This window comes from Aethalodelphis obliquidens, unplaced genomic scaffold (genome assembly GCF_003676395.1).
Source record: "Aethalodelphis obliquidens isolate GAN/ISIS:26980383/991018 unplaced genomic scaffold, ASM367639v1 scaffold2, whole genome shotgun sequence".
NCBI classification, from domain to species: Eukaryota; Metazoa; Chordata; class Mammalia; order Artiodactyla; family Delphinidae; genus Aethalodelphis; species Aethalodelphis obliquidens.
This window is the reverse complement of record NW_020837946.1, coordinates 79,371,461-79,395,845: the sequence shown is the minus strand read 5'-3', so window position 1 is coordinate 79,395,845 and position 24,385 is coordinate 79,371,461. Positions and strand designations below refer to the sequence as shown.

General features: G+C 42.7%; 1 protein-coding gene across 1 annotated transcript; it reads right to left on the bottom strand.

Moving 5' to 3' along the window:
• Positions 1-4,385: 4,385 nt before the first annotated feature.
• On the bottom strand, positions 4,386-24,385 carry RND3 (Rho family GTPase 3). Its single transcript, XM_027131516.1, has 5 exons — positions 23,977-24,385; positions 23,404-23,491; positions 11,058-11,167; positions 8,047-8,181; positions 4,386-6,408 (listed from the first exon to the last, which is right to left on the bottom strand). The coding sequence occupies exons 1-5, from the start codon at positions 24,124-24,126 to the stop codon at positions 6,157-6,159; spliced, it is 735 nt and encodes a 244-aa protein (XP_026987317.1). The 5' UTR covers positions 24,127-24,385; the 3' UTR covers positions 4,386-6,156.

Genomic DNA, 24,385 nt, shown 5'->3' with positions numbered 1-24,385 from the left:
CTGCGAGCTTCCTGGGATTTTGTGTGACAGATTATGGTTTTATGCATATGTGTACTTACACATATTTTTTGAGAGAAAGGGTTGATAGCGTTCATCAAGTTTTTTTTAAGAAAAATAACTTTTATAAAAGGTTAATTAAAAAAAATAAAATTTAAAAAAAGGTTAAGAAACTCCTGAATAGCTAACTTTTGATATCCCTTTCCCGTATACGATTTCTATACTTCTAAGAAAACTTCTAAAATTCCTTCAGCCACAGCATTTTCTTTTTCCTCTGATTGTCCATTTGCCCCTCATCATTCACTGACTCATGATACTTTAACTATTTACATATGTCCAGGTTAAACTTCATTTACATTGTTTGAATCTGGAGCTCAGTCTTTTATTTCTCCAAATGCCCACAATAAATGGTGATTGAAAATTTTTGTAGATTTATTTTATCCCAGAACACTATTTCCCCTCAAATCCTCTATGTCTTCCAGGATCAGGGCTATAAATCACACCATCCAAAAGGAGTTCGAGAGAGAGTAGAGGGATTGTTTGCTAAGACCGTCCACATAAGACGCTAGTGGGGTGAGATGCTAGTCCAGGAACTTCTGGAGACACTGAGTGAAGACAGTGAAGATTGCTGACACTCACTAGGAATGGCAGGTAGGCAATTCCTAAAAGTAGTTTGGGTCTGTGGTAGCATCTCCACGAGCCAAGGCCATCGCCTCGTCATCTAAAGAAGTCAAATGTAAGGCATGAAGGAAGAGGACAGTTTTGGTTAGCCTACCTGTATCAGTTTCCTAGCGCTTCTGTAACAGATTGCCACAGACTTAGTGGCTTAAAACAACATAGATGTATTATCTTATAGTTCTTGAGGTGAGAAGTCTAAAATAGGTCTTCAGGGCTGCATTCCTTCTGGAGGCTCCAGGGAAGAATCCCTTACCTTGACCTTTCCAGCTTCCAGAGGCCAACTACATCCTTTGGCTAATGGCCCACTTCCTCTGTGTTCAAGGCCAGCAGCACAACATCTTCAAATCTCTTTCTCTGTCCTTCTGCTGAGTCTTTCATCATGTTGCCACTGTCTGACTCTGAGTCCTCCTGCATCCCTCTCACAAGGATTAGTAATTACCTGGGGCCCACCTGGATAAGCTAAAACAATCTCCCCATCTCAAGATCTTTAACTGATCACAAAGGCAAAGTCCCTTTGATAAGGTACCGGATAACGTAACATTCACAGTTACTGGAGATTAAGAGGCAGGATTGCTTGGGGAGCCATTATTTAGCCCATCATTAGACCTTACGTTTGCTTGCATCTATTTATTTATTATGCTACAGCTTTGTAGGAAGAGTCATGTTCACGGATATTATGTGCAAAGGGAAATTACTTGGCTAAGTACATGAACAAGCAGTAAGAAAAGAGGGAAGAACTATGTGCCTGGAGCTGAAGGGAACCTAACATTTTTAACAAAAGGAACCTAAGGAATGAAGGAGTCTTCTCTCACCAGCAATTTGCCGTATCTTCTACTTCTATATCATTCATGTGGAAGACTGGTAAATTGGGAGGATTTAAGAATAATTATAGTATTGTATTATATATAATATATATATATATACTTTTTTAAAATTTTTGGCTGCATTGGGTCCTTGATTCTGCTTGCAGACTCTCTCCACTTGTGGTGAGCCAGGGCCACCCTTCACTGCGGTGCGCGGGCTTCTCATTGCGGTGGCTTCTCTTGCTGAGGAGCACAGGCTCTAGGCACACGGGCCTCAGCAGTTGTGGTGCACAGGCTCAGCCGCTCCACGGCATGTGGGCTCCTCCCGGACCAGGGCTCGAACCCATGTCCCCTGCATTGGCAGGAGGACTCCTAACCACTGCGCCACCAGGGAAGTCCCTATATTATATACTGTAATAATATTGTAATACAGTTGATCTTTGAACAGCGTGGATGTTGGAGCTCACATCCTTGGTGCAGTTGAAAAATCAAATACAGCTCATAGTTGGCTCTCAACATCCACAGCTCCCCCATATCTGTGGTTCCATATCCTTGGATTCAACCAACCATGGATTGTGTAGTAATGTAGTCCCCTATTGGACTTCTAACCAAGCACAAAGATCTGAAGTCCTTATACAAATTCTACGTTGATGATGGGCATCCACTATTCACATTCACATTGCTCTTCCATAGTCACCGTAAATGGATCTCAGCCATTAGGATGCACTTGAAAATTCCTTTTGCACCATCATATCATAGCATTATAAGTGTGGTGTAACGTGTGGCTATTTCATTGGTACCTGGCTACATATTGGAATGTTTCCCACCAGCCACTATCTATGACTCGGTTAATATCCATGGAGGTCACACCTGGACCTGGTGCATCATGGTTTGTTTGTGACTGTCTCTCTCTAATCTATTATAAACTCCCTGGAACAGAGATTTTGCTTTGGTCATGATTATGGGCCAAGCCTAGAAACGTGGCAGGCGAATAGTAGGCACTCGATAAATATGTGGCCAATGAATGGACAAAAATAAAAACTAGGAGATTTAGAACAGAATGCTAAAGTCAAAATAACCCATAAAAAAGGACATGCAGCTTTAAGAGTTTCAGGAGTCGTAACGGATGAGGCGATTCTTTTTTTATTCCTTCTACTTCTAATACAAAATAACTCCCTGGGTTATTTCTAAATTTGCAATTAAGGCACATTTAGAAATAACCAGACTCTTTTAGCAACTATTCCTGTTCCTGAAAAAGATTAATAGAGGAGAGGCACAATTAAACTCTAACTCAGAATTTGAAAATCACTTTTCGGTATTTAAAGAGGCATTAATCATGATCATTAATCAATAGAAAAGAATGTTCACAGAATGCTTAGAAGAAATGTTTGCTGAAGCAAAAAGTCAGAGGAGAAAAGGAAGGCATACATGCCTAGGGCTGAAGACCAACTTTTTTCTTTTTGGTTTAACAAATTAAAGCTGCTGGAAAAGAACAATTCACCAGAGGGAAACATTACTGTACAACCTATAAAATACCGCCAAGGTCAGCAGAAACTCAGCTGTTGGTTTTTTTCTCCTGTGTCGGTCATTGTTGAGAAACGAGTTCCTTGCAAGCCTGATTTAGATATTATGCCTAAGAAGTTAACACCAAAGATTAAGGAAGTACTTTTATTTCCTTTACTACATGCCGACAAGAATAAGTTACAAATATTTTCGGTAATTCTGTGCTTTTTAAAATTTTTTATGAGACTATCCGTAATGTCAGTGCTCTGTAACTCATGCACTTGTGCTATATCCCTCTGCTTTGTGTTTCTGAGAATCATTCCCAAGCAAGTCACTGTACCTCAGACTTTGAAAGCCACTTTAAAAAAAGCAAGGATGCAGTTTTTATATGAAGGGACTTAGCTGTGTAGAAGTAGCTGAGATTTTCTGAGTAGCTGTGAGATACTCCACGTGGAGTATCTTTGGACATGTCTGTAAAACTTGCGTGTAAGAGTCTTAGCTAAAGACTGGGTTTATGGGCACCCAGGCCTCTCTTGATCCTAAGCTATTCCATGCTGACTTTATAGCTTCAGGTCACTGGGGAAGCCTGTATTGTATTGTCCTGTGTTATTTAGAGATGCTGCTACAATAAACAAGATCATTTTTGCTTTCCTTTTTTTTGTGCTGCTTTCCCTTAATCGTTGCAATAGCCGGGTCCTGGGTCACCTATACAATAGGTTTCTGCGAACAACAGCACGCGTTGCAAGGTGGATGCTGGTTTAGGAAGTGTGGCTTGGGGCTCCAGCGGGCAGGGTAGCAAACTAGGCTCATCATCAGAATTAAACCTGTGACCTGAGACTGCATCATACTGTTTTATTACTAAAGTGTTGAAGGAAAGTTCCACATTTTCTACGAATTAATCCTAGGCAGTGTCGTGGCTCTTTTCTGTTTATGGTCAAATCACTTAGTCTAATTACTCTCCATGTCCTTCTTGGGACCTGAAATCATCATGAAAACCTTTTTTTTTTTTTTTTTTTTTTGCGGTGCGCGGGCCTCTCACTGTTGTGGCCTCTCCCGTTGCGGAGCACAGGCTCCGGACGTGCAGGCTCAGTGGCCATGGCTCACAGGCCCAGGCGCTCCGCGGCATGTGGGATCTTCCCGGACCGGGGCACGAACCCATGTCCCCTGCATTGGCAGGCAGACTCTCAACCACTGCGCCACCAGGGAAGCCCCCATCATGAAAACCTTTTATATACACAGATTTATCTTCCCCTAACAAACTCTGACTTCTGCCAGAAATCAAAAACTTCCAAGGCCTACTCACCCAGGAAATGTTAGGTCAGATCTTGCAATCACCTCTATTAAAGAAAACTAAACAGCTATATCAGGAAGTAGGTAATAAAAGGCAGATCACATTTAGACAAAGACATGGTTACTTTTTTATTTGAAGGAAAAAAAAAGTATGTTTTAATAAATACTGCAGAAACATTGACCAAACAAACATACAAAGTGACTTCAACATTTAAAAAACTGCAATGAAAGTTCTGCTTTATAACAGTTATAACTTATTTTCTTTTTACAATATTTAAATACAGAAAGCACTTGCCAGCTATTTCGTAATACTGCCCAAAGCATAATGCTGCATGAATCAAAGCATAGCATGTTGGTAAAATGTCTGTATTTCGTGGGAAATGACCGGAATGGTATTTTCTTGCAGAGACAGAACAAAGTGCTCGTGAGACACAGACTGAATGCTGTAATTACCTTAATCTCCTTCCTGCCACAATTGAATGGGAGCACAGCTTCAACACTTCAAAAATGAAGCTTTATCATTGGAAAGAAAGCTCGTTTTCAACAAGCGCCAACAATAAAAAGGTCAGATCTGGTTTCTTCTCTGAAAGAAGCTCTAAAAGTAACTGGTCAAAAAATATCTGTAAACTATTTTAAATGCTGACTCTTTTATGCAACGATAGTGATAAAGTATCAAACACGGGCCTTGGTGGAATCTGGTTAAGTGAGGTTTAGCAATCACTCTCTAGAAATGCCCTAGGATGGTGTCAGGACTGACATCACATAATTTTCCTCTAAGGATTCTCGAAAGCTTGGATCAGAGGGTCCTTCTGTATCATGTTCCTTGAAAGAAAGTGAAATAAACAAACTGATCATCAGATATTGCCAACTTCGGAGCTTCATCCCAAAAGAGGTTTTTTGCTTTGTACTTTTGGTATCTTAATTCCGGACGGCTTAACTCACAAACTGTGCTTTCTGCTACTATCCTTCATTCGTTATCTCTTCAGATGAAAATAGTACCTACATTTTTTTCCCCCTTGGACCATTCCATGACGTCAAACCAAGACACCTTTTATTTGACTTTGCATTTTTATCAACGATGGCAAAAAAAAAAAAAACAAACCACACACCCTCTTTTCTAAACAGCACACAAAAATATCACATTGAGCAATTTACCACTTTTTAATGACAATCACAAGGATGAACAGAACCATCAGACTGAATAAAAATTGACACTTTTTTTCTAGCTGACCTATTCGATCTTGGTCTGCATATCTTGCAAGACTGCAAAGGCCTTTCTTGAGAACCATCTCGCTCAGCTATCTTCAGGATGGCAAGATTTCAAAGCCTCACCAACTTTTCCTCTGGATATCCCATGGGTCCTGATACAATTTCCATTTTAATGATGAGCTAGGAGGAAATTAGATCACATCCTCTAGAAAACTAAATGCTAAGGTCACAGTGCCAGTTCCCCAATGAGGACGGTGTATTAATATATACTTTTTGTAAAGGAGATTAAAACACTTAAAAATTAAATCAAAGTAGAGATCCATGAATAGATTGTAACAAAGAAAACAAAAACGCAAGCACCATTCAGAGCGTGGTTTTTCTTCTTGGAGGTCCTCGCATTCCTCCTCACCCTCTAGCCCATCTGAATCTCTCTTTTTTGGCATATTTTTCAAGTCACGCTTCAAAACTCTTCAATGAACTCACTTCTCACCGCTTGTTCTACATGCCGAACCTAAGGACAGGATTCCAAAAAGATGAGCATCCTTCCAAATGCCTCCCGAGTCTCCAGCATACGTGACTTTGGCTATGCACTTTGCTCAGACTTCACCTTTTTTTTTTTTGTTGGTGGTGTTTTCCACACTAGGTTTCCTTGTCCTCATTAAAGATAACCAGAGATTCACATCACAGTGCAACTCTTGGCTTTGTCCTTTCGTAAGTCCGTAGCCACCGCGGAGAGTTCTGGTCTGCTGGGCATGTGTGAAATCCGCTTTGTCGCCCTCTGCGATTTGTTCCGCTTAACGTTTTTATTTGTCTTGTTTACACATGCCAAGGTGGCCACGTGAAAAATGTCTCTGACGCTGTTTTCTGACTGTAGAGCCGAGCATTCGATGTAAGTAGCTGCTCCGATCTGTTTGGCCATATTTGCCCCCTGAGAAGCAAAAAAAAAGGGCCTGTGATCAGCAACAAGTCTTTGGGGAAGTGTGTCTTCTAACACCACGAAATAATGCATAGCAAAATGTTTCTAATGTGAACTGAATTTTCTAAGGATTGACGAAAACCAATTTTTTACATTTGAACTGCCTTATTTATTATTTCATAAATATTTGCAGCCAAGACCCAATCCTAAGATGTCCAATTCTCATCACTCAGTAGACACTGCTTGACTTCCCAGAGGTGCTGAAGGCTGATGTAATGTCATTGGGTCATCACTAAACAAGGGCCACGATCAAATAGTTAGTATGGGTGATTCTAAGAACCTTACTATTGGAAGAGAGTAAAAAAGCTGAAGACCATGAATGTAAATGCTCTGGCAGGGTGACCTGGCCCCTTGAGCCTGTTCCAGCACCTCATGAGGCACTCAATTTCTCTTTTCTTGAGCGTAAATGGCACTCAAGACTAATAGACAAGCTGTACAAAAAACGGGGGTAAGAGAATTTAGAATCAATTTTGAAACGTATATGATTATGTCTTAGGGACAAATAAATTGAGGAAAGGAATAATACTTCCTAGCATCTACAACTTACTTAGGAGACACAAAATATGTAACTTCTAAATGCGGACCAGACAACCAGTGGACACAATAATAAGCATGTGTGCATCAAAATGACTTATTTACCTAGCCAGATTTTTGTTAATTGGAATGAAGGACAAAGAAGACCACAGTATGAATGGTCGAATGATGAATACTAAATAAAATTCTAGCTGTTTCAACATGAACTCTCTTTAGAATCTGGTTGTAAGTTTTAAGAGAATGAACTTCTGAAACCAATTCTCCTCCTTTCTAAATGCCTGAGGGAAATGCGTGCAGAAATGATGAAGCTCTAAGAGACAGTTTTCTGGAGTGCTCTATTTTACTGACAATGGCCTTTTTAAAGTATTGTATTGTATTGTGTTGCTGAGTGTAAAATAAGATTAACTTTAAGAGTAATACTTTAAGAGTATTACTGGTTTTGACCACATTCTCTCTTAAAATCAATTTCACTTTAAACCCAGTGAGAGTTGCAGAGATACAGAGGGTTGACTATGAGCCACTGTTTCTGCACTCAAGTGATCAAATATCATGTGAGTCCCCTACCGAATGACGGAGCATTTCACATTTTAAAGGATTTTTTTTCCAAACACGTCTTATGTATACACACACACACACACACACACACACACGAATCCTTACACAGTCAACTGCTATATAAATACTGGAAAGCTCTTTGAGAGAGTCCAGAATCAAAGTATCACCACAATTTCAGCCAAACCTTTTCCCAGATCACTTTGGTGCTCACTTAGCAGTTTTTACATTAATCTGAGCAATGGGCTGCCAGGAAGGGGCTGGGATAGTTGCTGTGAAGGCAGAGGCACAGAAACGCCAGCTCTTCTCATCTGTGTTTACAGATGGTCACGGCCTGGACACATGGTGCTCATTCTGCATCTTAGGGAAAAAAGGGGCTAGCGCCTGGCCTTGACCCCTGGTTGAGCCTTTAGAAAAGCAGCTACTTTTTCTTTTATTTCCTACGAATGATGTTCCATTTCTGACATTCTAAAATCTATGTGTGCCCACTGACTACATACGTACCTGGTCATAGGACACTGGGGTCTGCCTGTGGTTTGAGAGCTCTACTAATGTACTGACATCTGTCCGAAGATCAGATTTGCAGCCGACCAAGAGCATCTTGGTGTTGGGACAAAACTCCTGGATTTCACCTTTCCACTATGGGGGGGAAAAGAAGATGAAAAATTAACAAAGTGCTGGCATCCATAAAGTGGAAAACAAGGCAGGCATTGGAAATGGGACTCAAAAAGGACACTTAAAAGAAATTGTCACTTCAGATGCAGAAGCAAACTTGCATCTATCCTCTACGTAGACATTAAATGTTACTGCTTTTTAAAGTGGATCCATTAGGAAACCATATTCTTCTTCTCTGTGACTCATTAACTGTCCCTACTGCAAGAGACCCGTTGAGTGTCGTGAGAAAGTAACTAAGGCAATTTCTTAATTATTGTGGTATCTCTGAAAGATAAAAGTGCCTTAAGAATAATTATATATTCTAACAAGTGACTACATCCTCGGATATGTTGAGCTGGTACTTCCCAGCATGGAAGACTGGGAATAAGGCAGAGCCAACACAAGCACAGATGTACATTCACTAATCCCACCTAGAGAGACTGAGCTGCCACCATGTGCTGAAATCTCTACTGAGATTCCAGAGGCTGGAGATAGAGTTAACAGAACAGAATGTCCTGCCTTTAAGGACCTTCCATTGGTGTGGCTGAATCAACAAAGACCATGACATTTGCAAAGGCCCATCTCAGGTTATCAGGAAGGCATCTGGTCCCATGGCTCATATGTCCTTGAGTTAGTCTCAAATGACGTAAGTTATTAATTTAGTCTACTTTGGCTAGTTGTTTCATGACCCAACAGGAACTCTTAGAACCTCCAGAAATGCCTGGCAGGGAATTCCAATTGTCCTCTTAAAGAGCAAATGGATGACTTTTTGTGGTTTCACTTCCTCAAGCTTGAGATGGCCATCAGGGTGAGAGTCAGGAGTTCAGAGTGTTCACAGGAGAGCTCAGCTCCGGGGCTGAGATCGGGAACCTGCGCCTGCCTCTCCCTGCCCACATTCACAAATATGTACTCAGTGCTCTACGAAATACTGTGGTGGTTACAGAGATGATTAAGATGTAGCTGAGTCTTCTGGAAAGGAATTCACAAGAGAGTGGGGGTGATTAAGTCATGTCTATAATACTAGATAAAAGTGACATCCTGCAGGAGTAATTTAAAAGACCTCTAGAGGAGACATCTCCAGATCTAGAACTATGGGCAATGAACTCTAGTCCAAAGTACACCCGTGGATTGAAGGGAATAATACATACTTTCCATAAGAGCCTAATTTATCCACCAACTCCTCCCTCCCGCCCTCCCGCCCCTCCTTCCTTCCAGCACTATTTAGAGGCATCTCTCATGTGCTAGATGACACTGGAGTAAGAACTAGAAGGTGAATTGAAAAAAAGAATAAGATCTCTCCAGCTCTAAGTCACCGTAACCTCTTTGATATTCAAGGACTTAAAGGATTCAATTAACCAAGACAAACCATAGCCGGGATTATCACGAGCCTTAAACTTCACACAAATGTAAAACGCACGCATTAATATCTTTAAGGCCAAAGTCACTACACATTGGGTCTTAGCAGACAAAAGCAAAATAAAACAGGAGCAAGGCTCTTCATCATAAATTATGCATAACCCGATACTACATCAAGTAAGAACTCCAGTACATAAGCAGTCTCTTTTATCTACAGACAAACAAGAGACAAGTTGCTATGTTGTTCCTCAGCTGTGTGACGGCTCTGGCCTGCCCCAGGTCTAGCAATTATGCACAAGCACCGAAGGCAGGAAAGGTGTATTCCTGCCAGAATCTGACAGTCGCATTATTTGTGCTAGATACAAACATTACTCAAAATCGAAAGCTAAAAAGAGCCTTTAATCTTTTAAGAAATTCATATTTCATTGAACTAACTATATTTGTCATGTTTAGTAAAGAGACGGGGTAGGGGGGATGATTAACCTTCAAATCCTAATTTCATAATGACACACAAGGCCAGCAGTCAAACATGATAGGGAAAAATAAACTAATAGAAACACACAAAACACGAGGACACTGCCTTGCTCTTAAGCACATCCTCTGACTAAGCCTGAGTGCGTGGAGAAGAAGGGGGCTCTAGGGAAGGTCTGATTCTGAAACCCCACAGCACTCAGGCCAGGACTGAGAAGTCAGCTAGAGGCTAATACACGCTGGTCCTTGGACGGGCATATGCCTTCCTCTACCTACCCGGAGGCTTAGTCCTAGGTTGGCGGAGCCCGAGGAATGCTCCCCACCCCCCGCCCAGCCTCCCCAGGACCTGTGACCCACCTGCCATAGGGTGCCTTCCTCCTGACCCCCTCTGGGTTCCATCCAGAGCTTCCTCAGATTCCTTCCCCACCTACAGAACCTCACACTACCTTTGCCTCCAGAAACTAGCTATGTGATATCATCTGTGACATGTGTACACGACTGTGTTTACTAGTATCTGACATCACCTGGTCTAATGTCTGTAAACACACCCCTACTCCTCCCCTATTTATTCTATTTCCGTTTCTAATAAATAACATCATTACTGAAATACAGCTTCTTTACTAAAACAGCTATTACTGCATTCATTTCAATCCCTGAATTGAGGTCAAGAGTAAACCTGTAAAGTAAAGCACAAGCTACAGGGTGAATGAAGGACGGAAAGAAGGAAGACACACTTAGCAGTAATGGAGTATCAGTATTTTTAGCTGCCCCACTGCCACCCAAAGGATAAACACAGAGGCTCTTAAAAGGGTATTTTGTTTCTTAAAATGAAATAAAATGTTGAGCAGGTTCATCGTCAAAACTTGGGACACACAGGAGTGGAAACCCTGTTATAATGTGTGAGTGTCCTTTTCAGTGTTTTAATTACAAGACATACAGCAGGGAATTAACTGCAGTGTTTGACATGCCAACCACATGTTTCTACTTCATATCTGGGCCAGTACTGATCTGCGTCATCACTCCCCAGCACTTGCCTTTTTCAGGACACTGTCCAGTGTCTCTGGTCTACTGATGTCAAAGCAAATCAGCACAGCATCTGAATCTGGGTAAGAGAGGGGCCGGACGTTGTCATAGTAAGGAGAACCTGAGAAGAAACAAAGAAACACAAGTTTTCAGATGAATATCCCCTTTGCCTGTCATGCATGAACTCTGCCCTTTTGAATTGAATCCTTGGATGGTCACATGGCTCCCATCTCCTCTAATTCTTGGAAAAGAAAGCAAACAAAAGCCGAGTAGTACTATATTCATTTCTACTAGAAGACAAGGAAACCTCACTTGTATCTGACTTAAATTCGAGGGGAGGAGCCGGGATCTTAAGTTGAAATCTGCACAGTTCAAAGAGTAGAGCCCAAAGGCACCTAGGTGGAGGGCAGAAGTATCTGGAACCAGATGGTCTGGTGCAAATCCACCTCCACCACTGCAAGACGGGGGCAGGCGGCTTCAGGTCTCTGTGCCTCCGATTCTTCACGCATGAAAGGAAGATGACAACAGTACCTACCTGGGATTCAATAAACCTGGGCAGTGCCTGTCACTTAGTAACGGATCAAGAAGTCTTAACTATGGCCATGGCTGTGCTGTTGCTATCGAAACCTGAGTGGTAGCAAGCACAGTCACAGGAGCTACTTCTTGGGAAAGAGCCCGATATTCAAGATCACTCTGTTAGTACAATGGAGAATGGGGGAGGGAGGAAAAGGGTGGGTTCAGCCACACAAAGAGAACCATCGTGAACCTCATCAGCACCACCTTATCTCCAAGTTACAAGTTTGTATAAGCCATGACCTTTGAGCTTGCGTACTTATAAACTTATCCCCAAACCCTGTATAGACTCTCTTCCTGTTACAACCAAAGAATGTAATAAATGCCATACTGGATCCTGTCACCTTTTTACACTTTTCCATCTCTGGGAGTGACATCAAGGCATGATCCAAGGATCTGGGCCTGAGTTAAATCCAGGGTTCCCTAAAGGTTCAAGTTACCAGCCGATTAATTTAACCACAGAACCCCCTCTGGTCGTTTAGGAAATTTCTTCCATTCTTTTAAAAATCCCAAAGGATGGGCAATTGCATGAGGCCAGTTATTATAAAATGGTGTCCCTATAAAATCAAATAACAGCCGGCCATGCTATTTATTTTTTGAAAAATCATTTTCAGTATACTGACATTTCACAAGCACAAAATGAAATCATTTTCCTAGGAATGTACGCATATATATATATATATATATATATATATATATATAATTTGACTCCAGAATAGAGAAAAAAAATCTAAGCCACCAGACTTTTTGCAACCCAATTTCATTTTGACATCACCTTCCATTTCTAGCAGAAAACCATGACATGTTGTCCCCTGATAAATCAAAACCTCAAAAGTCAAAGTCAAGGAAAGAGAAAGAACTAAAGAAGCTTTTCAAATAATCTTTTACATTTCTATCAAAACAAAATTTTTCAGGAGGCTGCTCTTGAGATCTCAAAGTTACTGTCCGTAGTTAGGTTGCACCATTCTCTTTCCACAGGATATTGTGGGTTCCTAGCATTCACTAAGCAACCCCAGGAATGCTGTGGCTTTTTCACCAGCTGCTTTAGGGATGGAAAGTGACAACTTCAAGCAAGAAGCAAGGGAAATGTTCTAGGAATCAGGAAGAAAAGTGTGAATAAATATAGAACAACTAAGCCAGAATCTGTCCTGAGCTACAGCAGCTCCCTGCCCACATCTGGAATCAGGACCCTGATGGAGTAGAGACTGACAACAAAAAGATACTTTCCAAAAGCTTAAAGGGTTTAAAGTTAAAAAAATAAAAAGCCATTTAAAATAGTAAGGCCTGTAAGAATAGGCTGTTTCTGAAAGCTTCTTTCTGAAAGGCTGCTGAAAATGACACGCTGTGGCTGCTGCCTTCTCAGCCACTCAAAAAAAAAATCTGAGGTTACAAGAAAAATTCACAAATAGTTCATTAACTTCAACATTTTTGAGAGGATCAGAAATGAGATGGCTTATCACTATACATGCATACACTAGCATTTCCATATTTGTTCTGTGAAGTTCAGACTTTCTGAATTGCAGCTTCTGTTTCCGTGTCCAAAGTCTAACCTGGACACAGCTTCTGCTGTAATTATTGGGGAATCTCTTTTTCTAAACATGGAATCAGAAAATTCCAGATCATAGAGTGGAAATCCAAATACCAGACACATACACGAGGATTTCCTCCGTTCTTCCAAGTTGGCAGGAGATGACCTGACCCCAAATCTAGAAAGTCACAGTGTTCCAACAATTCAGGATGTCAGAAGCCTAACTAGGCTTCAGAGATCTCCCTTCTTGGAAATCACTCCCATTGGGAAGAAAACTATCTCGCTGTGGATATTTTCCAGTCTCCAGCAGACCTGGACTTTGTAGGACAGGCTTCTCCAGGTGCCTTATTCCTTCAGGACATAATCTTTGACTCAGATGAAAGTAAGTACACACTGCTAATCTCTGATCTAAGACTACTCTACATAACAGTGAAAACCATCTTTTCCAGACACAAAATTAAGGAAAGACAGTTGGAGAATTACAAGGGTGCTAAAATAGAGTAATTAAAATTTGAACTACTGGGAAAATCCAGAGGAATGGTTTTAACTTCCAGGCCACCACGTGGCTGCAGAGAATACCCCTCCCTTTGTGTACTGGGCTTCTCTCCCCCTCCCATTTTATGGCCACAAAGGGGATGTGGCTTTATCTTCTTCAGCCCTCTGTCACTGCTGGAGACTCCTGCTTCCTAGAATCAAGGGAACTGCCTTCTGTACTTAGTGGGTGTACCCAAATATCTGCAAAATGTAGGTACTGGCCTGACTTTAAAATGAAGTGGAGTTTGCAACTGAAACCAAATTCTTATGGAGGTTTGATTCTGCTTTTGTTTTTATTTGGTTTAATGTTTTGAATGAAAATACATATTAAATATATATATATATATATATATATATATATATATATAAAGGTTCATGAGAAATATGCCACCTTGCTTGTTGAGGTACATAAGTAATTTTTAAGAGCTTTAACAAGATCTAATTAGGAGTGACACTTTGATCTGTCCTATTACTTTTGCTAACGAACAGCGCTTTTAGATCCACAAGACTGTCCAAAGGTAGTAATAAAACTGATCTCCACATTTATTAGTTATAAGCATAATTTGCCCAACCACTAACCACAAGAGTAATTTGTCATTAAACTTAACAAGACCACTTATTCTTTTTTTTTTTTTTGCGGTACGTGGGCTTCTCACTGTTGTGGCCTCTCCCATTGCGGAGCACAGGCTCCGGACGCGCAGGCTCAGCTGCCATGGCTCACGGGCCCAGCCGCTCCGCGGCATGTGGGATCTTCCCGGACCGGGGCACGAACCCGTGTCCCCTGCATCGGCAGGCGGACTCCCAACCACTGCGCCACCAGGGAAGCCTCATTATATTTTTTGATAGGGCATGGTTAAAACTTTGAATAGAAAAATCCATGGTCTGTAGTTTTTCAGAGTAAAAAAAGAAAACTGATAAGAGAATGATAAAAGAACTGTCCTACCAGGAAGAATCCAACAATCCGTCGGCTAAGCACGACCTTCGGGCGGGGTGTGGGAGGGTGTGGGACACGGGGTGGGGGTGGGGGAGGGTGAATCCAGTGTAACTTGCAAGTGTTTACTCTGCATTTAAGCGCTTGGAATTCTTGCCTATAAAGCCCAAGCTACAGCACAAAGCAAGGAAGAAAAGCAAAGCTTGAGGGTGCATGGTGTGATCACAGGCATGCGGGGGCTAACTCGTCACCCAAGAAAAAATAAAGAGGAATTCCAGGAATGCCCCTATGAAGTGAGAAGCAATACTGGGAGGGAGAAGTGACACCAAAGGAAGAAGCAGAAAGCAAGTTGATGAGACAGGAACAATACCTGCCCCTCACTCCTCCATCCCTCCAGAAAAGCCTTACAGCATTCTGTTAAGTCAAACAGTAAAATATTAACTTCTACAGATTTTTTTTTTAAAGATGCATGTGAAAAGCTTCCAAGGTAACTATAGAACTAAACACAAGGCAAGAAAGAACGCTGAATAATTGTGTATTATGTAGAAAAGAACTGAACTTTAACTGCAGTATATAGTAGGTACTGACATACATATAGTATGTACTCTAGTACCCAAGAAAGTACTAGATCTAAAGTCAGTTAGTCTAGGTACTGAGCTTTGCTTGTCAAATAAAACTCTCACCATGTGGAATAGGCTTTCTTGCACATGAGAGTTCTCAGATGCAGCATTTCTCTTATACTTTGTGTAACTTTAAGCACCCAGCACTATTCCAAGGTCCTTTCTATTTAACCATCAGATCATCAAAAGGAAAATTTCAAGAAATTCCACACTGTAAAGAAACGATGACACCATATATGCAAAAAGTGTGCTCCCAAACCCCACAGAGAACAAGCTTTGCTTGGGTGGGGACTGGAATAGTGCCATGTGAGGTTCTCTGAGTCCTTCGAGTTTGGCAAACATCAGCAAAGTTCCAAAAGGCTTCTGAAACTGTTCAGGTCTACCCATCTTTGTCTTCAAGATCATTAATTCTGGGTGAGAGCCGTCTTTCCAGCCCAAGAATGGTCACAAAGTGCCTCACCCAGAAACTACTTCTGCAGACACATACCTGTCTGCTTAAGTCATCTCTTCACAAAGACAGAGAACACACCATATATGTACATAATTAAATGTAAGAAGATTCATGCCCAAAAGGGAGGCTTTAGGGAACCTTTTGCAAAATGAGTTCCAACACTGGGAGGCTTTACAGGAGCTTGAGAACTGAGAACTCTAGTTGACTATTTCACAAATACAACTTATTTTACTTGAACCTTAAATCGAACAACTTCTCTTTCTCCCGTAAGAAATTCCTACCTAGAACAATAAACTCAGGGATACTGCATATTCTGGGGAGAGAAAATATATTAACTTTTGGTATTTTTAGTGATCACCAAGGGGACACCTGTACCCAACAGCAGTCACCATGTGGGTGATCTGCCCAGTTATTACAAGATTCCATTTCATCATGCCATCTCCACTCAGAGTGAAAGTTCCAAATCAGCAGTCATCTCAGGAATGTGAATCAAGTCCGGGCAGAACTCTGGGTCTGGCTCAGTATAAGACTGTTGAACTCTTTTTCCAAGCAGTCTGCACTACAGGAACCAGGCCCTCAAATAGGCAACAAGTATTGCCAGGAAGGATATTTTATTTGTTTCTTCTATAGGTTCAGCTTAACAGAAATTATAAACAGATTTTATGAAAATTTGGGGGCATTTCTCTGTTGCTACTGAGAAAAGAATCAATATTTTCAATTTCCGGGAACAATGCAGATACGTAGCTGTATAGAAAGTCAAAGAGGTAGAAATAAGACTACTTTTGAGCTTTAAATAAAGGTTTAGGGTTAAACTCCCAATCTTACTGAGATACTTTAAAAATATAAGAATCAAAACATTTTACTTAAAGTGGAACTATAGTAAGTCACAGAACTTTAGGGATACGGGTAGATAGGTATACTTCCAAAAAAATTACATTATCTTTCAGAAATAACCCATGAGTGAATCTGCCCTGCCACATACTATGTCATCAGGCTCATGTTTCAAAGCTAGTGTGCACAACACCTGGTTGGACTTCTGAGGCAGCTTACGTTCATGCCAGTGAAACTTCTGTTATGTCAAGGGGGTCTCTGAGTAAAGTTGGCCATATATAGTAACTGAGGAGACATTTAAAGGGCATCAGAAAATGGTTGAGACACAAGTAATTCATGTGGCATGGACCACCAGACACCATGAGCTAGCTGGAGGAACTACGTGGTCTTTGGTGTCACATCTAATGCAAAAGAACTGGATTAATGAGAAAACATCTGGTTATTTCAGGTGGCATCAGAATGATCAATCTGGATGCCTCACTGAAAATGTGCAACTTAGCAAGAAACCAGATTGGAAAAAAGCTGGCACTAAATGGGGTTTAAATTAAAGAGAGACAGAGAGAGACAGAGATCTAGACACAGATATAAACTTAGAAAGGGAATTTATATCTTCCTCCTTTTTTTGATCTATAGTTTCAACGGAAATCATTGCACAGTGGACGATTCTCCAAATGCAGTTTTACGTATTTCTTACTAGAAATCACTATCCAAACTCAGGGCTGTTTTGCCTTTAACCCACATTTCTTACAGAGTTTCAGGGAGAAAACTCAAGAGTTGAACCTGGCTTTGGAACTCTAAGCTCCTAGAGCTCATTACTACCTATGATCTAACTGGTTTTGTGCAATTTTGCCCTTGATATTCACAACACAAGCACCCATGCTTCTTTGGCTTCTTCGTAAATTCTTGCCCTCCCCCTTCCTCTAACAAGGTTAAGTTAAAATTCCTCAACTTTCAGAATCTTGTTCTCCCTGATAGTCATTCAACGTAAGCATGTTTCCAAGTGGGAGGGTGTTAAAGAGTTCTTAAGAACTGAGTCAACTTCGAGAGATGAGGAAGAAATTGTGGTGGGCTTCGATGAGTCACAAATCAGGGGGCTTGGGCTAGTCCTGCAGCCTTCAACAGTTTTTTGGATCTTCTTGCTAAATGAATCCAGCTTTAGAACCTCCAGGCCCAGCCTCCTATAAACAAATACTAGACAGTGAGTACCTTGAGGGCAGGCACTGTCCTAGCCAGGCTTGTCCCTGCTCCCACAGCCTTTAGCAGAGTTCATGCACACCAAATGCCCTAAAAAATGTTTACTGGTTTCAATCATTTCTATAAGTCTTGCCTTGATGTGTTAATTTACATCTTAAATCACAAAAAAGGGACCAGTGATCCTTTTGATGCTGCTTTTCTGGATTAATTACTTACTAACCTCCACATTGCTGAAACGTTTCCCTCCCTGTTAAGAAATATTTCAAGAGTGCTTGTCACTGAGACTATTCTTCAAACCTGATGTATGATCTATAAATATAACAATATATTGATAGGCAGACTTATGGCTATAGAGGAGTTTGTCCTCAAAGTCAGGCCATGAGTAATTAAGATTTTCCTCTCTTCTCTAAGAATACTACATCCTCTGTTAATACTGCTAAAAACTAGTACAGGAAGTGCTAACTTTAGCACTCGTGGCCTAAAAGAACCTTGTATCAGGACAGGATTCAAAAGAATGTTTATGAGGCAACAGCGTAGTTATTGTGGGCGAATATTAGCAGCTGAACTGAGTATTTTAAAACTCACAATATGCCTTAAATAAAATGTGCATTAACTTGCCCTGGTTAAAAGCTGAAATGAATGATTATTACTCCCTCAATCACATGTGCTGAAATTACACTGCAATCAAATCACTTAGGAAAAGATATGGTGATCCTTAAGTGACAAAGTTTCTGTTATTAGTAGACACTGGCTTCATGCTACAAATTGCCTCTACGCTTGGCAAATCTGGCAGATTCTGAAGCACAAGACAACTTTGGTCTCACTTATCACTTCAAAATGTTGAAACCATTACCCATTGTTTTGCAGAAACTCACTGAGTGAATTTGAAAAATCTGCAACTTTTAATCAAAATGCTCATCTTATTATCAATGAAAGGGAATAGGAAATATTTCTCATTAAAATCAAGAAATCATAGACCTGTATCCAAAGACTACCTTTTAGAGATAGTCAAAAATCCTCCCTTTTAGAGGAGTCACAGTGCCGTTATTTATAAGAGGGTTTTGTTTCCTTTTTTTTTTTTTAATTTTTATTGGAGCGTAGTTGATTTATAATGCTGTGTTAGCTTCAGGTGTACAGCAAAGTGAACCAGTTGCATATATACATATACCCACTTTTTTAGATTTTTTCCCATATATATAGGCCATTACAGAGTATTGGGTAGAGTTCCCTGTGCTATACAGCATGTCCTTGTTGATTATCTACTTTATATATAGTAGTGTGTATATGTCAATCCCAATCTCCCAATTTATCCCTCCCCATCCCACTTTCCCCCATGTAACCATAAGTTTGTTTTCTACATCTGTGACTATTTGTTTTGTAAATAAGTTCATTTGTACCATTTTTTTAGATTCCACACATACGTGATATCATATGATATTTGTCTATCTCTGTCTGACTTCACTCAGTATGACAATCTCTAGGTCCATCCATGTTGCTGCAAATGGCATTATTTCATTTTTTTATGGCTGAGTAATATTCTATTGTATACATGTACATCTTCTTTACCCATTCCTCTGTCGATGGACTCTTAGCTTGTTTTCATGTCCTGGCTATGGTAAACAGTGCTGCAGTGAACATTGGGGTGCATGTATCTTTTCAGATTGTGTTTCCTTTTAGGGGGGCTGGAATAACTTTAAGCAGCCATAAGAAAACAACTGGCAAAGTGCCATTTGCGGCTGCTTCTTTAATTGGTGTGTGCCTTGGGGGTAGCGGGAAAAGTTTCCTGCCTGAGGATCTAGAAGATCTATCAGCGTTAGGGATGCCTAACAAGGGAAATCCAGAGCAGTCAGATGGAAAGGGCACTTGGGTTCAAGAATCTGACAAAATGGGCTCATCATAGGTTGCATGTGAGCCTCACTAAGTGGGGAGAGCTTCCTTCCCCCCACTCTCTGCCTTGCCTGGACTGTATGCATCTTAGGGGTAGGACCATATTTTAATTAACTCTGTATCTCTAAGGCCTGAGAGAAGCCCTGCACATAGTAGATGCAGAAAGGACGAGAGAAAGAGGGAGAGAGAAAATGAGACTATACATTACTGTGCCTCAGAAAGTAGGGAATGAATTATCTTTTCTCTTGGTGCAACGAGGCCCCACAAATCCTAATTCCACTGATGTTCTTTCCTACACCCAAACTGGCAGAGTTCTGCCTGTGCATAATCGTATGCTGCTGGGGGAAAAGGAGAACCCCTTATGAGAAGCTGTCCAAGTACAGAAACCGGATATGAGAACAGCTTCCATCTCCTAATGTCTGCTAGGAGGCTAAGCAGGATGTGAATGCCATTCAAAGGGCAAAGTTTATGCCATCTCTCTCCCTATGTAGGAGAAGTTACATGCCTCATTTTCCCTCTAACTTTCACAAAGTTCTAGAAGGGGAAAAAAAAATCTGACATTTAGGACTTTAGACACTTGGCTTGGATATTTTCTCCAGAGTTAAACTGATAGCAGTTGGAAAAAATAAATGTATCAAGAGGCATCAGGCATACACAATTATTTTCACAACCCAAACTAAATAAATGTCTTAGTGGGCAAAGAAAATGTCAAATGTTTGTCAAAAAATAATCCTGTTCAGAAATTTGCCATGAAAAGCTTGAGATGAAATGAAAAACGGTTAAAGATACTTGAAATGATTTGTTGCTGATGCAACAGTTCTTGCTAGATGTATTCCACTCATGAATGATAAAACATTTTTGGTGGAAACAGTGTATTCCTAGAATCCAGGCAATGCTTCATAACTGTGTTTAATTAACTCACATTTCACCTCACAAACAACACAATGGGATTCTAAATAATTCCTTTACGCCTTTTTCCCATTATGTATAAAACTCAATCTAAATTTGAACTAAGATTTCATTACTGGATAATTTTGCTGTGTGGTATTTTCTTAATCACAGTCTTTTCAAACCTTTATATTTTAGTTAAATATGCATAGGTTTTGTTTCATTAAACAAAAATAGAAGTGATTATTTCACTACAGACTTCATTTCAGGTGATTATCTTTAATTTGATGAAAGGCAATATTTATAAAGTTGCCATTCTTTGTGCACAGGTAATTCAGTGGTAATAAATATCAGGGAATCTCATCTCCTTGGAAGCGACGCATATGATTATTCATTTGTTCATTCAACAGATTTTATTGGGTGACTTCTGTGTGCAAGGCATGATGCTCTGTGTGCAGAGACCACAAACTGTAGTTTGGATTAAATACTTGAAATTATACGAAGTGATATTTATCTGCACATGTGAAGCAGAGCCTCCAACTATAAACTGCCCACATTTTGTTTTCTAGGCTTTGTTAAACATGTGCCTTTCCTCTTCTTTAAAAAAAAAAAAAAGTCCATTTGGCTCTTTGGGCACCTAATTTAAAATCTCCATTGGTGGTCCTGTGACTCTGTGACCGTTGAAGCTTGATTTGGGATGCATAACCCAATATTCCTATAAGCCCACCCATGCCCCCTCCCTGCCCAAATGTGTCTCCTTCTTAAATCCACCAGAAAGCAGTGGCTCTGTTCAGAGCCTGGCTTGCTTTGTAGGTCGTGAAAACTGCAGGATGGGATGGCAGATCCACTGGGACTAAGAGCTGAAGCCAACCAACATCCTGGAAACAAAAAGACTTGCCTGTCTGGTGATCTAAAGTCAAGAAGTATACAGCTGGGAGAGATCCTGCACATTATGTGGTTCTGTACCCTTTTTTTTTTAGATGATGAAATGAGACTCAGGGAGGTAGAGGATCTGCATACAGAAGTCTGTGGTAACCAGTAGCTGAATCTAAACATAGCTTTGTATCAACGACTGGATCAGACTCACAGACCCCATACCTGAATAATTCTTATCACGCATTAGGTCCAAACAGGCTGGGGGAGGGGGCTGAGAATCGGTGTTAATTATTGGTACCATACCAGCTGTCCTGCCCACTAGGCGTAACAAATACCATGATATGTCTGGGAATTTGAGCCCATTAAGTACTAGGCTGTGTACAAATCTGATGATGGAAACTACTGAAATAAGAAAATACTAGAATTCCGTCTATCACCACCTTCCCTATAGTTTCAAGTGTGCAATCCTCAGTACAAACACGGTGAGGTCCCGGTTCTGCTACCCTTGGCGAGGCTCCAGGAAGAGCCTGACTCTCCAGGGAGAAACAAAATCTGCATATCTTACGGCAGCCCCAGGAGCATCTGGCACCAACCGTGAGAGGCGCTCGAGCGAGACTTCTCACTTGCCTTTGTGCCGGCACTGCCTCCGGCGACCCTGTCAGTCAAGGTCTCTTCCTTGTGCTCTCTAATCCCCTGCGTCCCTCGGGGGCTCCAGAGGTTAAAGTCGAGGGCTGTGGGAAGCTCGCACAGCCCAGAAGCACCTCCACGAGGCCACTCCCAACTGAGCGCAGGTTCACCTCGCGGGCCTCCCCGCCCGACGCAAAGCCTGCGTGCTGGCACTCGCGTGCTTCTCCTCCCTAGTTTCACCCGGGATTTGGCTCGGTTCACCCGCGACAGCCCAGCTCCCTGCTAAACTCCCAGACCTAAGCTCAGGGGCCTTCACCCGGCCTTCCCACTGGCTCGTCCTCCTGCTCCAGAGGCTACGCCCTTCCTGGGAACGGCACTCCGCCGCCAGGCACCGCAGGCTGGGGCGGCGGGTGCCTGGCTTCCAGCCGGAGGTTCCCCGGGATGCTCCCGCCCCCACCGCGCCTGGCCCAGCCCGAACCCCTAACGGCCGCGCGGGGAAGCCTTCCCCTCCGCGCTGTAACCGGCCCTCCCTACCATCGCGCGCCAGGTTGGTGGGTGGGCGCGTGGGAAGGCGATAACCCGGCCTTGAACCCCAGACCCTTGAAAATAATTCACCATGCCAATAATTCAACTGGACGGGAAGGTCAAAGGCGAATAGGCCCGCCTTGTAGACTGGAGGAGGGTGATGCAATGGGTCAGGAGGGAATGGCGTGGGTCGGGGGACACCAAGTGTTCACGAGGGCGGGGGAGGCTCGGATCTGCCGCTCGGCACCGAGGCGGCGCGGGCGGCCGGCCTGCAGCTCGGAGAGGAGGCCCGGCGACCGCCCGCCGGGTGCTGCCCGCGCAGCCAGCGCATTCCAGGCAGTAGGCGTCACGAGCGCCGCGGCTGCTTGCGCTCACTTTACTCTCTCCCCAAGCGCGGAATCTGCCTGTAACTGCGTTGCTCCCACCTCCCACCACCCTCTCCGCGCTCCCCGCCTACCCACCAAGCAGCAGGTTAGATCCTGGAGGGGCGCGCTCGCATCCGAGAGCCAGTTGATTCCAAGGCGGCACACGCATGCCCCCAACATTTGGCCTTCCCGGCCGCCCCGAGACGACTCGAGCACAGCTCCGCGGCCACCCGGCTACAAGCATTTTCTACCACTGGGTCACCCCTCGGGCAAGGAGCGCCCTTCTCTTCCCACAGCTTTCCCCCCGACCCAATGTCGTTCCCCACCCGCACTCAGAAGGGACACAATTTTCACACAGCAGGGAAACCCTCGTAAGAAGCGAAGTTAAAGGAGCGGCGCAGAGCGAGCGCTGGTGGCGCGCTGGCCCGTGCTGAGAGCGTGCCAGGCGCGGAGTCCCGCTACCCGCCGTGCACCCCTGAGCGGCTGGAAACCCGCCCGAGCGCCACGCGGTCCGATGACTCTCTTACCCGAAGTGTCCCACAGGCTCAACTCTATTCTTTGTGTGTCGATTTCAAAACTGGCCGTGTAATTCTCAAACACCGTAGGGACGTAATTCTGGACAAGATGGACAGGGGAAAAAAAGAGGGCAAAGAGGTTATCTTAAAATGCACGACACCCGCAGAACACCCTCTGATAATCGCCTCCCCACTCTCCAACTGAAAAACGAAACCCCAAAACCCGCACCCACCAGATCTCACACTGAACACGCGGACCCTTCCGAAACCCCTAACTTCCCTCTCGCCCCACCCGTATCCTCCAAGACCCAAGGATCCAAATCTCCCAACCCCAGATTCTGCACACAGGACCGAACAAGTTTCAGAAGCTAGCAGCAGAACGTGCACGCGCATCCCAACCCCTCAACGCTTCCAGCCCACTTTCCCTTTCCGGGCAGTCTAACCAGGAGGAAAGTAGTAAATGGTGAGAAAGACGGCCCAAAAAAAGAAAAACGGGTGAAGGGGGGAAAGTCAGGGGACACCCACCTCGACGCGGGGGTCCCCCGGGCCGCCCCCCTCCTCGCAGCCCCGGCGGGCCACACTCACCTCGGGGAAGCAGTCTTTGGCGAAGACGTGCAGCAGCGCGGTTTTCCCACACTGACTGTCTCCCACCACTACTATCTTGCATTTCACGTTCTGATTAGGATCCATGATAGATTTACTGGATAATTTCTGGCTGGCTCTTCTCTCCTTCATTGATCTTGTCTTATTTTCTCTCGAAACAGAAATTTTCACTTAGGAGGAAAAAAATATATATATATTTCTCTTTCTATAAAAAGCAGATATATAAAAATAAATCGCAAGGCTGGCGGGAACCCCTGAAGCGCCGCGCAGATGAGGAGAGCTAGAGGAGCAGGCTCATTCCTCTCCTCCGACAAGTTTTATGCCTGACTCCACACGGCGCTTCCCAAGTCCAATTCCGATCCGACTGCTTTGTTTCACGCTCTCTGCGCGG

Coding starts and splice junctions, on each gene's coding strand:
- RND3 (XM_027131516.1), bottom strand. CDS start 24,126: ATGAAGGAGAGAAGAGCCAGCCAGAAATTATCCAGTAAATCTATCATG. Junction 23,492..23,976: donor CCAAAGACTGCTTCCCCGAG/GTGAGTGTGGCC, acceptor CATCTTGTCCAG/AATTACGTCCCTACGGTGTT. Junction 11,168..23,403: donor GAGCCTGTGGGACACTTCGG/GTAAGAGAGTCA, acceptor GTTTCTTCTCAG/GTTCTCCTTACTATGACAAC.